General features: G+C 37.3%; 2 protein-coding genes across 2 annotated transcripts; both read left to right on the top strand.

Annotated features, from left to right (window-relative positions):
- Positions 1 to 430: 430 nt before the first annotated feature.
- On the top strand, positions 431 to 6,395 carry LOC117905445 (protein MITOFERRINLIKE 1, chloroplastic). Its single transcript, XM_034818366.1, has 3 exons — positions 431 to 511; positions 3,504 to 4,598; positions 6,035 to 6,395. The coding sequence occupies exons 1-2, from the start codon at positions 431 to 433 to the stop codon at positions 4,563 to 4,565; spliced, it is 1,143 nt and encodes a 380-aa protein (XP_034674257.1). The 3' UTR covers positions 4,566 to 4,598; positions 6,035 to 6,395.
- Positions 6,396 to 6,676: 281 nt separating this feature from the next.
- On the top strand, positions 6,677 to 9,617 carry LOC117906870 (L-type lectin-domain containing receptor kinase S.6). Its single transcript, XM_034820125.1, has one exon. It carries the CDS (start codon positions 7,132 to 7,134, stop codon positions 9,226 to 9,228), a length of 2,097 nt encoding a protein of 698 aa, XP_034676016.1. The 5' UTR covers positions 6,677 to 7,131; the 3' UTR covers positions 9,229 to 9,617.
- Positions 9,618 to 18,047: the final 8,430 nt, after the last annotated feature.

The following is an 18,047-nucleotide window of genomic DNA, read 5'->3' as shown; positions in this document are numbered from 1 at the left end:
AACAATACAGTCATTATAAACTAATGTTTATTCATAAATTTATGGCATTTATAAGTTTATTATTTGAGTTTTAAATTATTTTTAAAAATTAATAGACTTGTTAACAAATCCAACGCATTAAGTTTTGTTTAATTTGGAGTTAATTTGTCTAGCGAAAAAAAAATCGAAAAATAATGATTCTATGTAGAAGAGAAATAATAAAGTGTGTATGTTTTTTTCTATTGTTTTTAAAAATCGGTGTGTAGACCCCCCCATTTAGGGCTCGTTTTTCAGCAGCTCATTTTTAGCCAGGTGTCACTACTCCAGCGGGCCACATGTCACATCCTTAGTGGCAATAAGGAATCAACCTCGCTTTTTGAAGCTGTAGTAGGACTTTGACACGTGGAGGAACTTTCCGGAAGGGGGTCCCGCAGGCCGTCAGGAAGCGCGGATGAGAGGACAGAAAAGTGGCTGCAGAAGTAGTGGTGCAGGAAAAGTGGCTGCTGCAGAGATCGTTGGAGGGGACAGCATTGTAGAGAGGAGTGGCTTGCAAAGGAAGGACACAGAAAGAAACAAGGGGGGAAGAAAAGAGGGCAGAGGGTTTTTCTGAGAAAAGAGGAGAAAAAGAGTATTGGTAAAACTTGGAGAGGAAGCTAAGAATAGAGAAGCGTGGAGTTGTTGGGAGGAGTCCAGGACACATAACTGAGAAGGGAGAGCTCCAGGTATGACAATTTGTTTTTTTTGTATCTCTCCCATTTTTTCCAGACTGTCCAGGTCTGATTCTCAGTGATTTTTCATTTCTGCTTGTTGGGTTGTTTTGTTTTGGTGGTTATTGATTAAATATTGGAAGAGTTTGCTGTGTTTTATTGCCCTATTCTGACGAGTATTTTTTCATCTTAACTCACTGGATGTTGGACCCATGGATGAAATGATGAAATGGGTCCGATGTGTTGGTTAAAGTCTTCATGCTCTTCTTCTTGTTGCTATCCTGTTATCCCCTTGTTTCATTTTCCTCCCTGAGTACATACTCAAGGCTCCTAAGTCTCAGCTGCTTTCCGTGAAGCTTCAAGGCTCTTAACCTTGTGGCTGAAATCTGGGTTTTCAGTGATGATGAGAACAGGCCTTTTCAGTTTTCTCCAAGCTTTCACAGTCAGCAAACACCTGAGGTTGCATGCTACCAGGCATATTCGTCGGCTAGACGTGGAGGCACGTCTGCTGGTGGCATGTCCATTGTGTTTATGTCCATGCACATGTCTTCATTCTGCATGACCCCTATCTTTATTCTCATCCAAGCGTGTCGTCATCTCATCCCCATGTTTTTTTCCTTTACCCACCATACCCATTGTTCATCTATCCACCTCTCTCTCTCTAGGTCGTCATACCCATTTCCTCACTCAAGCTTGCAGGAATCAAGCATCCTCCACCACACCCATTTTCCTCTCATTCCTTATCCGGATGTCTCACGTCTGGAATCCTATCCGGCCAACACCCCACCTTATCCGGATGTCTCACGTCTGGAATCCTATCCGGCCAACATTCCTACCTTTCTCCGGATGTCTCTCACCCGGAATCTGTCCGCCGCCATTCCGCCTTATCCGGATGCATCACATCCGGGATCTATCCGACCGCGTCCTACCCTTCTCCGGATGTCTCTCATCCGGAATCTGCCCGCCGCCATTCCCACCTTTCCCCGGATGTCTCTCATCCGGAATCTGTCCACCGTCATTCCACTAGGGGGAGATTTCTGTCCGGTCGTCATTCCCTTCTTCGGATGTCTCTCATCCGGAATCTGTCCGCCGCCATTCCACCTTCTCCGGATGTCTCGCATCCGGAATTCTGTCCGCCGACATTCCGCCTTCTCCGGATGTCTCACATCCGACGCTTGACGCCGGATGGGAGAGGGGGGCGATTCAACTTCCCTCGTCAGACATGTCCGGATCCTCGTTTTATAACTTCTTTTTTTAAACCATTTCAAAACATCCTATCTTTCATCCTTAGAGATTTTAAGATCACCCAAGAGTCCCATTTCCAATAAAATTTTGCTGTCATATTTCCTTCTGGCAAGCATTTTCACGCCTCTTCTATTTTAAAAATGTTTTGAAATAAGCAAAGAATCAAATTTTGTAATTCTGAATAATGAAATTTACGGGTTTGGTCCATGCAAAAATAATCGGGCTTTGGTGGGGGCCCCACATACATGATCTTATGACCGATTGATTGTTCTGATTAATTGACTTGGTTATCATACATGATTATGTACCCTGCTCTCTGACATGAATGTTATTATTCCTTAATTGTGTACTAACCTCTCTCTTGGTAGCGCACGGTGGCTCGTTGCCCAGGTACGCACCTACTTTCACTTTGATAATTGTCTAAGCATATCTTGTTTCTCATGTGTGCATGATTTATTCTGGGTACTCATTGATTTACTCGTCCGTTGTCATAATTGCTTTATTTTATTAGTAGAGACCCGACTTTAGGGGCTTAGAGGGGTGCTACGGTCTTTACCGTACCTTCCCGATGAGTAACCTAACCCCTGAACCCGATCCGGTTTTTCACAGACCGTCTTTTCCAAAACAAGGAGTCACACTTAGGGTTTTTCTTTCTTATTTTGTTTACCCTTTAAAAATAAAACAAAAATAAGTGGCGACTCCAAGTCATTTTTTATTTTATAAATAAAATCAATTTTTTCAAAATAAAAATCGAGCTCGCCATCGAGTGGGAGACGCATTGAGCTGAAATGCGGGGTCCACAAAATGGCGACTCCAAGTCATTTTTGATTTTATAAATAAAATCATTTTTTTTTTCAAAATAAAAATCGAGCTCACCATCGAGTGAGAGACGCATTGAGCCGAAATGCGGGGTCCACACGGTGAAAACAACTTTTACTTGTTCTTTAAAAGTTATTTTCTATTTCACTTTGTTTTTAAAAACTAGAAACAAAGAACAATAATAAAACAATGTTACGAGTTTTTAAAACTTATTTTCTATTTTTAAAAACAAAAAACTATTTTTAAAAACTTCGCCAAACTGGTTCTAACCCTTCACCTTTTTTCAACCTAAAAAATACATATTTTGAACCTAAATAATACCTATTTTGGACAAAAATATCCTCATCTATTTTTATTTTTATTTTTTTGCAAAAGTAACCTTTCTTTTAAAGCACACATGTAAATAATGAAAGGTATTTATGCCAAAAATTGTTTACTCTTCGGAGGTTATTTTTACGAATTTGGATGTTCTCGTACCTTTTAATCAATTAATCCTTCATTTTAACGGGCATCAATAAAACGGCACCGTTTTGGATTTTGACAGTAGCAAACGCTTATCACCTGTAAGGTCCAAGAGGACAGAGACGAGAGCTGTGGAGAGGGCCCGGAAATGGACGCCAGACTCTCTATTGCTCTGGGGCTGTCACCGCCAAACCTTAGCTACAACCACCACCATCATCACCCAATTCCCTCCGATTTCACCACTCTATTCACCAATCTCACCACCGCCCTCATCTCCACTCCAAGCCCTAGCTCAAATGCCCACGAAACCACCACTCGACACGGCAGACCCACCACCACCACCACCAACCCCTTCTTCTTCTCCACTTCAATGTCGCAGCCCGCTTCCCCTATATTGGCCAAGTCTGCTGCCCCACAACCAAGTCTCTCATAAAGTCCCTTTCCGTCTTCGAACGAGCCCTCATCGGCGCTGGCGGCGGCGGAATCGCCGGCGCATTCACCTACTTCTGCCTCCACCCCCTCGACACCATCAAAACGAAGCTCCAGACAAGAGGGGCTTCGGAGATTTACAAAGGGACGTTGGACGCAATCGTGAAGACATTCCAGGAAAGGGGTGTTCTAGGATTTTACAGTGGCATCTCGGCCGTGATTGTCGGATCCGCGGCCTCTTCGGCGGTATATTTTGGGACTTGTGAGTTCGGGAAGTCGATTTTGGCTAAGGTTCCGCAATACCCATCACTCTTGATTCCTCCGACCGCCGGAGCTATGGGCAACATTATGTCTTCGGCGATAATGGTGCCCAAGGAGTTGATTACACAGAGAATGCAAGCTGGTGCAAAGGGGAGGTCCTGGCAGGTGCTGTTGGGAATTCTTGAGAGAGATGGGATTTTGGGTCTTTATGCAGGCTATTCTGCTACATTGTTGAGGAATTTGCCTGCTGGGGTACTGAGTTATTCGTCTTTCGAGTATTTGAAAGCTGCAGTGTTAAGTAGGACTAAAAATGATCATTTGGAGCCATTTCAGAGTGTGTGTTGTGGAGCTTTGGCTGGCGCAATATCTGCTTCGCTCACCACCCCGCTAGATGTAGTTAAGACTAGATTGATGACTCAGGTTCATGGAGAGGCCATAAATAAGGTTTCAGCGGCAATGTATAGCGGGGTTTCGGCTACTGTAAACCAAATTTTGAGGGATGAGGGGTGGGTTGGACTGACCAGTGGAATGGGTCCCCGGGTTGTTCATAGCGCCTGTTTTTCAGCATTGGGGTACTTCGCATTTGAGACGGCTAAGATGGCCATCTTGCATCAGTATCTAAAGCGCAAAGAGTTGTGTGAAATGAACGTTGCTTCTACTTGATTCTGGTGCTGAGATTGGACCTTATGCTGCAAGGTTTTGCAGATATTCTTCTTCCCTCTCCTGTTGTCTCTGTTTTGCAAGTTTTCCCTTGAAAGCATATTGTTGGCTATTTTTTGTTTAGGCTGTAATTTTATTTTGGTCCCAAGAAAGCTATTGCATTTACATACACTCAACAAATTATCCTTTCTCAGTTATTGTTCTTGTCTTTTCCAATTTATATTTTTATTGCAAACTAACTCTCGCTTCCATCAATTCATCAAATGGTAAAGAATTTGCATGCTGAACAATGTGATATTTCTCCTATGAATTTAAGTCCTGTGTCTCTCCCCATATAGAGAAGCTCTTTACTTTTTGTGCTTCAGTTATTTGTTATTTCTTTTACAACTCTATTTCATGTAGAGAAGCTCTTTACAATTCTATCAATTGAAGTACTGTGTCGCATGGTGTGGCACTGGAAGCAACCCGTGCAAGTTGCAACCAGTTGGTGACCATTACTGAAGGGGTTAAGCAACCCGTGCAAGTTGCAACAAGTTGGTGACCATTACTGAAGGTGTTACGTAGCTTGCTAGAGTAGAGATAGGTGGGTAATGTATGTGAAATGACTCAATGCTCTACCTTTAAAAGATCGATCTTATGGTTGTGAGATTATGATACTCAATTCTATAATCTCTGGGATAACTCATTGGGATTGAATAGCTTCTTAGTTTCCCAATAAATTCAACTTGAGGCTTGCTGATAAGCATTGAGCTAGAAAAGTGTCTTCTGCTTGATATGTTTTTGGGCATCAAAGATAAGTGGAACTGGAGATTTTGTATAGGAACTTGGGGATGAGTCAACACAAAGAAGCTGTGGTCACCATGGGATTCTGGTTTGTAGTGAGGAAAGTTACCCCCGTCAAACTAGGTGCATGTGAATCTCAGATGACAACAAGGAATCATGGGTTCTTTTAGCCTTGTCACTTTAGGTGTATGATTTCCCCTCGATTCTTGAAGCTTAGAAATGGGTATGAATGTATTGTGTGTTTATGATAAACACAAACTGGCAAAAGACACCTCTTATTTCTTCCATAAATATCACATGGAAATTCAAAGAGGTTATTTATCAAGTAAGTGGAATTGGATTCAGCAGGGTGGAATTTGACTTTGAGGTGTTTATCTTTCTATTTTGTGAAGACATGTTTCCTGATACTGTGTTACTTGTTCAGTAGCAGTTTGAATCCTGATAGCAAACATATTCGGCTTTATAACTGACCTATGCAATAGAATCACGATATCAATTCGTATTGTGTATGCATGTGACATCAACACATCAGTTTCTGGAGTAATGCCTTCATTATTCTTCCAGCAAGGAATATGACTGAAGGACTCATGGGAGTTTGCCGATTTTTCTATACAATGATTTGAAGACTCTTAGCTAGAGGTAATCTTCACAAGGATGGTTTCTAAATCTGATTTTGGTTTGTTTTGTAGACTAGCATCAAAGGAAGTGGATTGGTAAAGGAAAAACTCTGATATGTTTTTATAGGAGGGATGAGGATGGAAGATATACAGGGAAGACGTCAAGAAAAAGAAATTGGAACTTCTTACGTTTGTCATATTGTTATGCCATTCTCTCGCATAAACTATGTAGATCTCGGGCCACTTAATTTTCTTTTCAACAAAAGATTATCTCTTGAGTTATTCATGCATCACTGCAATAGAATAGGACCTTTTGTCCTTGCCTTTTTAGAGAGATAAGGGCCAATTGATAGATAAACAAAGCATGTTCAGATGTGTTGTGAACATGAATTACATTTGAAGGGGAAAATCCTTGTCTAGAATGTCTTTTATATGGTCCTGCAGTTCAAAATTTGAATGGCTTTATTGTGTTTTCTGTAGAATTCCAAGGAATTTGTTTTGCATGAAATTACATTGGTCTTTCAAAACTAGATGGAGCATTGTAATACGGTTGAAGCTTTCTGAGTGATAAAACCGGAAGGCAGGACTCTATGCTTTTAAGGAAAAGGCACTTTTGGAAGCAACCAAACCCCTCCATTTCTGTGGCAGAGGGGTAAATGAAAATAGATGTAAACTTGCTTTTGGAAACCATTTGTAGAAAATGTTTCATTTTCAATCACTTCTATCTTCAAAAAAAATGAAGAAGGAACCTATTTGCACCGCTAATACAGCCTTAGAAAGCATTGTAAAGAGAGGTGGTTCACAGTGGATTCGAATTAAAATGCAAAAGATAAGGGTAAATGTTTCAAGGTTTCAAGCCCATGATCACCAATAGTCACATGCCACGTCATGCACAGAGACAGGCTCCACTCTCCAGTGTGGCAGCCCAATCACTCTTTTCTTGATTGATTGATTAACTAACTCTTCAATTTTTCCTTTGACTCATTAACTAATGTCCTCCTTTTCCCTCCAAAATGACTCCCTTTCTCAACTCAATCATATCTGCAAGAACAAACAATCCAAGAGGTAGGAAATTCTGGTGAAATTTTCACCGTCTTGTGTGTTTTTCCAGTATATCCCTGCATTTTTCTCTGCCATGTAATCAAGATCTTCCCATTTGTTCTACTGCAATGAGTTCTTCTGTCGTGCTCCTCTGGGTTCCTTTCTTTTTCTTCGTTAGCTTCATTCTTGCCTCTCTTTCTGCGCCTTTCTTGCCTGCAGACAATGTCACCCTCTTCGGTGATGCTTTCTTCATCAACAATTCCATTAGCCTTACAAGAGAACTCAACTGTTTCTCTTCTTCTTCTACACCCACTGCTGCTGCTCCTATTGCTGCTTCTTCTTCTTCTTCATCTTCTGGGGTAGGAAGAGCTCTATATGTTCACCCTATTCGCTTTCTTGATTCCAGAACCAACACGCCAGCATCTTTCTCTTCCCGTTTCTCGTTCTCAATCATCCCTTCCCCTCTGTGTCGTTTTGGGGATGGCATGGCATTTCTGATCACCTCCAATGGAGGTTACTTCAGCCTCTCTGATGGGTACTTAGGTCTTCCTGAACCCTTAAGCACTCAAGATTCTTTCGTGGCTATAGAATTTGATACGAGTTTTGATCCATCCCTTGGAGATATCAACGGTAACCATGTTGGTATTGATGTCAACACAATTGTATCTTTCGCTTCAGTTGATTCTGTGTCACAGGGGATTGATCTTAAGAGTGGCAAGGAGATGACGGCTTGGATTGAGTACAGAGATGCAGAGAAGATTATCCGGGTCTGGGTTGGGAACTCCCCGGTCAGGCCTCCAAGGCCTCTTCTTGTTGCCCAAATTGACCTCTCGCGGCATTTCAAAGAATTCATGCATGTGGGTTTCTCCGCCTCTAATGGACCAGGCTCAGCAGGTCATATTGTTAATCGGTGGCGATTCAAAACTTTTGGGTTTATCCCTTCAGCAATTCCCATGGATGCAGCCGAAGATGGGGACTGCTTCATGTGTGCTCCAGAGAATTCAAATGCCAAGAGAAACCCCTTTGATCTCCATATAGGAAGCTTAGAGATCAAGGAAATGGCTCTTGGACTGGGAGGTTTAACTGCAGTTGTCTTGGCCATGATTGTAATTCTTATTATCAGTTTTTGTTTGATTAGGAAGAAGAGACTCGGCATCAGAAGAAGCCAAGAAGACCAAAGTTGTAGAATCCAAACAGCACCCATGAGATTTTCGCTTGCTGAGATAAATTCAGCTACAATGGGGTTCAACAAGAAGAGAATTATTGGTGAAGGGGCATCTTCAACTGTATATCAAGGGTTCCTTCCCTCTGTGGGAGCAGTAGCAGTTAAGAGGTTCACCCAGACTAATCGGATTGATTATTGCAGCGATCCATTTACAAATGAGTTTGTAACAGTTGGAGATTGCTTGCGACACGCAAACTTAGTGCAGCTCATAGGATGGTGCTGTGAGGGAAATGAATTTCTCCTGATCTATGAGTACTTGCCCAATGGAAGCCTTGACAAAGTCCTGCACAAAAACATCAAGTCAGGAAGCTCCCTCACCTGGGAGCAGAGATTGAATATAGTTCTTGGGGTTGCCTCTGCTCTTACCTATCTCCATGAAGAATGTGAGAGGCAGATCATTCACAGAGATGTGAAGGCTTCCAACATAATGCTGGATTCAGAGTTCAATGCCAAGCTTGGAGACTTTGGCTTGGCAGAAATTTATGAGCACAGCTCCATCACAAGAGAAGCCACCATACCAGCTGGAACAATGGGATACCTTGCTCCTGAGTATGTCTGCTATGGTGTTCCCACAGAGAAAACAGATGTCTACAGCTTTGGTGTGGTCATGCTAGAGCTAGCAACTGGGAGAAAGCCTGTTGATGATGACAGATCCGTGCTTCTTGATTGGGTATGGGACCTGCGAGAAAAGGGAACACTGATGTTGGCCGCTGATTTTAGGTTGATGGGAAGGTTTAATAGGGTGGAGATGGAGAGAATGCTCATGGTGGGACTTTCTTGTGCGCACCCAAACCACAAGAAGAGACCAACAGTGAAGAAAGCAGCAAGGATTCTTAGGGGTGAAGCACCTCTCCCCACTCTGCCAGCAAGGAAGCCAACCCCAAGACCTCAACATTCCTTGCCTGAGGCTTCCCAACGGATAATGGATCTTGGTGGAGATGATGAGAACCCTAGCTTGGATGATGCACCATGGATGACTCCAAGGAGCCATTTTGGATAGGGCAAAGCTTGGAGAAGAAGCACATGAGTTCAAATGCTAAGTGTATGAAAGAAACTAATTGCATTCTATTGCTTGTCTCTGATACAATAGCCTAGACATTATTTAGTTAGTCAGTCTTAGATCTTGAAGATATAATGAATCCTGCAGTGGGGCGGTTCTGAGATAACTCATTTCAGCTAGGATCCTCATGGAAAGGAAGGTGTTCCACCATTCTCAGTGGTATCAGGAGTCCATTTTGTTCTCAATATGGTAATAATATTAGGATTGCAGGGATTGGAATTGTTTTAAATTTCCATTTTAACTATATCTGTCATTTGCTCCATTTTCAGCAACTGGTACATTATAGATTGTATGCCATATAAGTACATGGAATTGAATGATCTTGTTGATCTGGGCCTTCTAAATATTTACCCCTCTTGCAAATAGTTCCCTATTCCTCATGTACCAAAAAGTATATATGTATGCCTATTCATCAAACACATACATCCTCTGCCAAAGTAAAAGAGTATATAAGACTGACATTTATTTTACTTTTTGTGATTGTGGGGGGGGCGGCGGGGCGGGGAAGGGGAATGAGAAATATAATTTTATTATGTTCAATTGATCATAAAAAAATATAATTAAAAACTTGTGTACAAACAAGAATTTGAAAAAATTTATACTTCCTTTTTTTCTATTATTATTATTTTTTCTTGTATTTTTTTCACAAATTTTCTAAGATCTAAACATTATACTTGTCTTCTAAGAATTAATGACCAAAAAAAAAGATTGAGGCCCTATTTCATAATTGTTTTCAAAAACAGTTTTCTGTTCTAAAAAAAAAAAACAACTGTATTTTGTTTTCAATTTAAGAATTTTTTTAAATAATTAAACAAATATGTAGAATGATTAAAAATAAACTACTAGATATAAAAATTACTTTTAAAATATACTTAAAAATATTAAAAGTATGTTAAAAATATTTTAGTTTTTTAAATAAACTTTTATTTTATAAAACATCATATAATAGTTTTCAAAAACTATTTTAAAAAATAACTACCAAAGAGGGCCTAAACCTATCTTACTTTTCACTGCTTACAATATTAAAAAATTTAGAGCAAATCTCAAGAGAAGTAATGTTGGGGAAATTATGTTTATTAGAATTGATAAAATGGGTATTTCTTGTTGATGAGAAAACAAAGTTTACAACTTATATAACCCTCTTTGTTTCTAACTACTTCTAACAATGTGTAACTAACAGGTAAACAATGTGTAACTAATTTCATAACCAGATAACAATAACAGGTTATCTCTTCACAACCCCTCTCACACTAAGTGTGGACAATTATTCAACTCTTAGTTTGTTCTTTAACAACAAATATTGAGTATTAGATAAAGCTTTGGTCAGAATGTCCGCAATCTAATCTTGTGATGAGATATGTCTAACATCCAACTCCTTCTTCATAACTTTCTCACACACAAAATATAGGTCCAACTCAATGTGTTTTGTGTGAGCATGTAGAATAGGATTTGCTGACATGAGTACAATACTCAAATTATCGCACCATAGTACTAGAACATGACCTTGAGGAATTTGTAATTCTGTCAGCAAGGACTATATCCAAGTAACTTCTGCTGCCAAGGTAGCTAGACTCCTATATTCAACTTCGATGTTACCCCTTGATATTGTGTTTTGCTTCTTTGAATTCCAAGATATTATATTTGAACCAAGATATACATAGAAGACAGTAGTTGATCTCCTATCATTTGGGTTCGAAGCCCAGTTCGCATCACAAAACCTTGTAATATCTAAGTTCATTGATCTCTTAAGATGTAAACCATGATCAAGTGTTCCTTTTAAGTACCTAAGAATCCTTTTTACTACCTTCCAGTGAGACTCCAAAGGATTTTGCATAAACTAGCAAACCCTATTGATTGAGTAAGCAAGTTCTAGCCATGAAAATGTCACATATTGTAAGGCTCCAACTATGCTTCAATAGAGTTGTGGATTGCCTACTAGATCACTTCCAATGTTGGACAATTTTTCTCCTATGGACGTAAGTGTGGGTAGCTCTTTAGCATATTGCATCTTTGTCTTGCTCAAAAGATTTGTTACATATTTAGTTTGTGATATATGTAAACCATCTGCAGTATGTTTAACTTGAATTCCTAAGAAGTAGTCAACTTCACCAATGTCTTTTAATGCAAATCTGGTATTGAGTTGTTGTACCAAGGCTTAAATCTCAACTTTAGAACTTCCAGTCACAAGTGTGTCATCAACATACACTAGAACAAACGTGGTACAACTAGCAGAATGTCTAATGAATAGAGAATGATAAGATTTTGAGGACATAAACCCCAAAGAAACTAAAATATCCCTTAGTTTGTCAAACCAGGCTCTTAGAGCTTGCTTTAAACCATATAATGCTTTATGCAACTAACACACCAAGTGTGGAGAATTTGAATTTTCAAAGCCAGCTGATTGTTACATATACACTTCCTTCTATAAATCTCCATTTAAAAATGCATTATTCACATCCAACTATCTTACATACCAACCCTTTAATAAAGCAATTATTAAAACAATTCTTATTGTAGTAGGCTTCAGTACAGGACTAAAAGTCTTAGTAAAATCAAAACCTGCAAGTTGGAGAAACCCCTTTTCTACCAATCATGCCTTATGCTTCAGTATACTGCCATTTGGATTTTCTTTTACTTTAAACACCCATTTACAACCAATTGCTTTCTTTTTAGGTGGTAAAGGTACTAGTGACCAAGTCTTGTTCTTAACAAGTGATGAATACTCCTTAGCCATAACAGCTTTCCAATGATCTTGTTGTAAAGCTTCTTGAATGGAAGTTGGTTCTTTAAAAGCCATAAAGACTTTAGGTTTGAATATTCCAACTTTAGATCTGGTTCTCATGGAATGAACATTTCTAGATACATCTGAAACAGGCTTAGCATTGGTTTGATCAAAATTGGATTGGTCAGTAACTATGTTTGTAATAGAAGAAGTGAAAGGTGAGGGTACAGACAGAATTGAGGAATGAATAGAAATAAAAGCATAATGGGAAGTAGGTGTTGGAATAGGAATAGAGGAAGGAGAAGTAATGGACTTGGTTTTGGCAAAAGGAAATGATTTCTCATTGAATTGAACATCTCTAGATGTGTAGATACAACCTTGAGGATCTAAACACTTGAAACCTTTATGTTTGATACTATAGCCTAAGAAAGTACATTCCACATACCGAAATTGGAACTTAGGATTGTTGTAGGGTCTAAGGTTTAGAAAACAGGAGCAACCAAACACTTTCAGCATGAAATAATTTGGTTGTTGTTTAAACAGAACTTGGAAAGGAATTTGACCAGAAAGTACTAAGGAAGGCAACCTGTTGATAAGAAAAACTGATGTTTTAACAGCTTCATCCCAATATCATAGAGGTAAAGAGGCATGAGCTAAGAGTGTCAAGGTTGTTTTAATGATATACCTATGTTTGTGTTCAACAAGACCATTTTGTTCATGGGTTCTAGGACAAGCAACTCGGTAAATTATGCCATTAGACTCAAGATAATTTGTAAAAGCTTGGTACTCACCACCCCAATTAGTTTGGATTTTCTTGATAGAACAACCGATTTGTAACTCTACTTGAGTTATGAAGTTAATAAATGTTTGCAGGGCATCAAATTTATTTTTGAGTAGGTAAACCCAAGTGAAACGAGAGAAGGAATCAATAAAGCAAACATAATATTTATAACCATTATAAGACAAAACAGGGGAAGGTCCCCACATGTCTGAATGTATGAGTTCTAGAGGTTTAGTGTACTCGGTAGTAGAATTGAGAAAAGGAAATTTATGATGCATTCCTAGACAACAAGCATTACAAAAATCAGGCAAGTCTTTATTGATGGTTAGAATATTATAAAGAGATAAGACTTTTTGAATCACTTTAGCATTAGGATGACCTAACCTATTATGCCCCAACGTTGAAAAATAGGATCAGTTAAAATATTAGAGGTTGTTGTTGCAACTTGTACAAACATACATTTTTGATTTATAGGAAAGCATGAAACATGATAAGCTGACGAGGACTTGAGTGACTGGGACTTGAGTTTAATGCTTGAGCTATCAAAAACATACAGTCCATTAGCTACTTTACCCTATAGTAGGACAGTTCTTGTGACCTGGTCTTTAATGAAATAATGATTAGAATGGAACTCAAAGAACACATTATTATCATGAGCAAATTTAGAGACACTCAAAAGATTTTTCGAAATGGATGGGACATGAAGAAGTTGTTTTAGAGCTAGAAGTTTAGATGAAAATTGAGAAGGAAAAATTGATTGACCGATGTGTTGAATTGCAAGACCAGTACCATGTCTCATATGAATTTGATCATTTCCTGTATATATGTCTCAAATAATGAGATTATTTGGATCTGGTGTGCAGTGGTTGGTTGCACCAGAGTTAGGATACCAACTATTATCTGTCACAACATTAGGAGTAGCCACCATGGCAGCCATTTAGGTATACATTTGTGGAGTTGCATTCTGCTGAAATTGAATTGGAATGAAGGTTGGATCAAACATGTGGTAGCATTTTTCAACTATATGCCCGATTTTACCACACAACTGGCATTGTGGCTTCCATTGTTGCCTACCACTTCTTCCATTTCCTTGATTTTGTCTGCCAAAAGTATGATTGAAATTTTGAGATCTGTAATTACCTTGTCCAGTAAAATTACGTTGAAAATCACCTTGTTCTCCATTAAACTTTTTATGGGAATGTTGATTGTTAGAAATCTTCATTATATTCACTTGATTTGTTGAATCAAGCTCCTTAGAATTTTTTTCAATCCTACTTTCTTGTGCTAACAACAATGATTCAATCTTTGTGACTGTATACAGATCATTTCTTGAATTCACCAAAACAACAAATGTATTGTACTCAGAAGACAATCCATCAAAGATTGCATCTATATGATCTTTGGTTGTAACAACATATCTAACAAAAGTTAACCGATCAATTAGGGATTCAATATTTAATAGATAATCATTTACTGATAGATTGTCCTTCTTTGTGTTATGGAGCCTAGTCTTGAACTGAGATATCTTAGCTTTGGTTTGTGAGGCAAAGAACACCTCAAGAGTTTTCCAAATATGATGTGAAGTTTCACACCCAACCATTCGTGTGAGCATCACTTCTGTCATTGAAGAAAGTAACCATGAAAAGAGCAGTTGATCTTGTTGTTCCCAATTAAGATACTCTGGATTTATCTTCCCTTGACCATGATCTCTAGCTGTAAGAAACCTTTTTGGTGGATTTTCACTTTCTAGAATAAATTTTTGCAGTTTGTGACCTTGTATTGCAACTCCAACTTGTTGTTTCCAGAGAAGAAAATTGTTATCATCTAATTTTATTAACAATGAGTGTGATAATACAACTAGAACAAATTTCTCCATGGAAGGAGAGTTTTTCAACGAAGAAGAAAATGAATTCTCTCCAACCATTTAGAATGACTGATACCATATTAGAATTGATAAAATGGGTATTTCTTATTGATGAGAAAACAAAGTTTACAACTTAAATAACCCTCCCTGTATCTAACTACTTCTAACAATGTGTAACTAACAAGTAAACAATGTGTAACTAATTTCATAACTAGATAACAATAACCTATTATCTCTTCACAATGTTTTAAGGTGCAAGTACTAAGGACTAAGAAGTAACAAAACAAGGGTCTAGATTTTAGCTTTTATTAGCCGGTTGCACAAGATCACATATGCTTGCTAAGTGTCACGAGGTTTATTCTAAAATTACTCTTATTATACCCAGTTTACAAAACCTATTGATTTTGTGAAAAAATACACTCTCCTTCATGTTTTTAACACTCTAAAAGAAATTGTTGGTGTGTTTAGAATATGTTGGTAATCTTATTTCAATTATGAACTTAGTCCAATACAATTTACTTTTTTAGGTATCAGTGGTCATGATTGACTTCAAGCTTCTCAAGCATGAAAGATAGGATGAGGTAAGTATGGGTTTAAAATTTTGGTTAAAATAATAACTTTATGAGTATTAAAGTCACATTGTGAAAATACAGGAAAGGAAAAAACAAGAAGTAAATAGTGCAACATTTCAAACATAAACAGTGTTGAACAATTTTGATGAAAAGTTTTTGAAAAAAAAATATTTTTTTAAATTTATAAAAATTCCATTAATAATGATTTAATATCTAATACTAATTTATTATCAATGGAAACATGCACTTAATTTAAATATATTGTCATTATTTTGACAAAATCAAACTCTCAAAACCATTTAAGGATTTGTCTAGATATTGTTTGCTCTAAACTTGAAATGACCTTTACGGCTTTAAAACGCAAGAGTCTCTACATATATATATAGCACTAGGAATGTTTTCCCTTATTTGATGTGGGACATCACAAACACACCCCCGTGCCCCCGCACCATGCAAACATAAGGCCCTCGTTGTGTCTCATGGGATTGTAGGGTCATATAAACAAACACCCCTTATGGGCCAAACAAACTCCCACACGGGGTCAGAGATTAGCTCTAATACCATTTGTAATGATTCACACCTAATCGTGTAAATATTGTTTGCTTTAGACTCAAAGAGACCCTCATAGTTTTAAAACACGTCTATTTGATTAAGATGAGTCTCTACATATATAGTGTCATAAACTTTCTCCCATATCCGATGTGAGACATTACATTAACTAATAATTGATCTAATTATGAAAAAAAAATTATGTTAATTATATGATTGAATTTTCTTGTGTATAGGATAGGATTACAAACCTTAATTCATAATTGATATTATTATGAAAAAGAAAAAAATAAAAATTCTAATTACAAATTATAGCTTGGAGTTATCTTACTTGGTTTACTTATTCACTCTCTTCTAAATAGTTTCATATATTAAGATAAGAGCTTATAAGCGATATCAAAGCAGGTAAAAGTTAATTTCAAAATTTTCTTTTTTCATTTCAAATTTTGTTATTGTTTATGTATTTTTGGGTAATTTGATTAAAAGGGATCAAATCATCCTCACTTTCTAAAACTAAGCTTCCATTTTCTTTTATCCTAAAAAAATACCAATTTTAAACAAAAATACTTTCACTTTTTTCTTACAAAAATAATTTTTTTTTTAAAAAAAAAATACACACACACACACACATGTAAACAATAGAAGTGTTGATGGGTATTTATGTTAAAAAATGAGTTACACTTCAAGTTAAAAATGAGAGAGATTGGTTTTACAAATTGGGGGTCTTTTCATCATTTTCATCCTTTTAATCAATGAAACTTATATATTTTTTGAAAAAAATTAAATAAAGAGAATAATTGATTGAGTAAGAAACTAAAAAATTAAACAAGTTGTGTGTGAATGTCAAACTTGCATATAAAAAGACAACAATATCATCTTAAAATTTTGAATAAACAGAATTTTTTTTTAACAAAACATTATAACAATCAAAATTTTTGAAAATGTGTTATATTTACAATTTATTGTCATAGGCTCTTCCTAAGTATAAGTTCTCTATTTAGAATTAAGTCAAAAAAACAAACATTACCTTAGACTCTTTCTAAGTTCATGCGTGGCACTTAAATAACCATATTTGGACAACTCAAAACTCTTGATGTTATTAAGTGAATATTTCTCATCCACCCACTTAGATAGATACATGACTTGGAAGTTAGGTTTAAGACCGAATACAACACTTTTTTTTTAAAAAAAAAACTTGTATTGCACAAGGAATGCTTACAATGCTTGATCTCACATGCTTGATGTCTTGGCCAAATCAAATTCTCACTTATTTATAGATACCTTAGGAACTTTGAACTTTGGAGAATTCTTTACAAATTAAGAATTCTTTAAAATACTCTATACAAAACTTTTTATAATTATTTACAAAAAAACCTTTAGAAACTCTCTAAATGGTTCCACACTCTTTCTTGTCTTTTATCCTAGTGTAGAAATTGTGTAGACATTTTTAGGCTTCTCTAAAATTTTAGATTTAAGATTTTGGGCGAAATTAATATATTAACTTAAGTAAGGTTGGATTGTGGTTTGTTTCAATAATATTGTTTTATTGATATATTTACTCTCTTGTCACCAATGTTTTAATCTCTCTTCGTTATCCTACAACTTATAACAATTTTAAAAATGAAATATTAAAATATAAAACTAGTTTGTGAGTAGTACAAAAACATATACATTTTAAAATCACGAATATATATATATATATATATATATATATATATATATATTGTGGGGGCTTCCCTCCACGTGTCATTTCCAGACTCAAGACCCTTTAGCTGATTAGGGCAAACGTATGACCCGTTTGGGATCACTCCATCACTCTGTCTAACACCAGAAGTGAGAACTTTTCCTTATTCCACAATGCTAGATGAAATAGACAAACCAAGCCGGCTAGACTTTTCAGATGGGCAAATCAATCCAATCAAATCCTTAGGATTTTTTACATACGTGGTTAACCATGTCTGATGTCTGAGCAACGGACTAGACGCCTGATGTTTGAGCAACGATCTAGACACCTGATGTTTGGGCAATGGGCTAGATGCCTGATATTTGAGCGATGGGCTAGACGCTTGATGTTTGAGCGACAGACTAAATGTCTGATGTCTGAGCGACGGGCTAGACACCATTTACACCTAAAAGTCAATGTTAATCAATTGTTACACACAATCCCAGCAATTGGCAAACTAAATGGACAGTCAGTTACATGGTCCAAGATTTTGGCATGACAGTCAACAAATGACACCAGTCAACAACCCTTAGTTGATATGATTGCCC

The sequence above is a fragment of the Vitis riparia genome, chromosome 18 (assembly GCF_004353265.1).
Source record: "Vitis riparia cultivar Riparia Gloire de Montpellier isolate 1030 chromosome 18, EGFV_Vit.rip_1.0, whole genome shotgun sequence".
Classification (NCBI taxonomy): Eukaryota; Viridiplantae; Streptophyta; class Magnoliopsida; order Vitales; family Vitaceae; genus Vitis; species Vitis riparia.
Note: the sequence above shows the minus strand (reverse complement) of the source record. Positions and strands in the feature narration are given on the sequence as shown.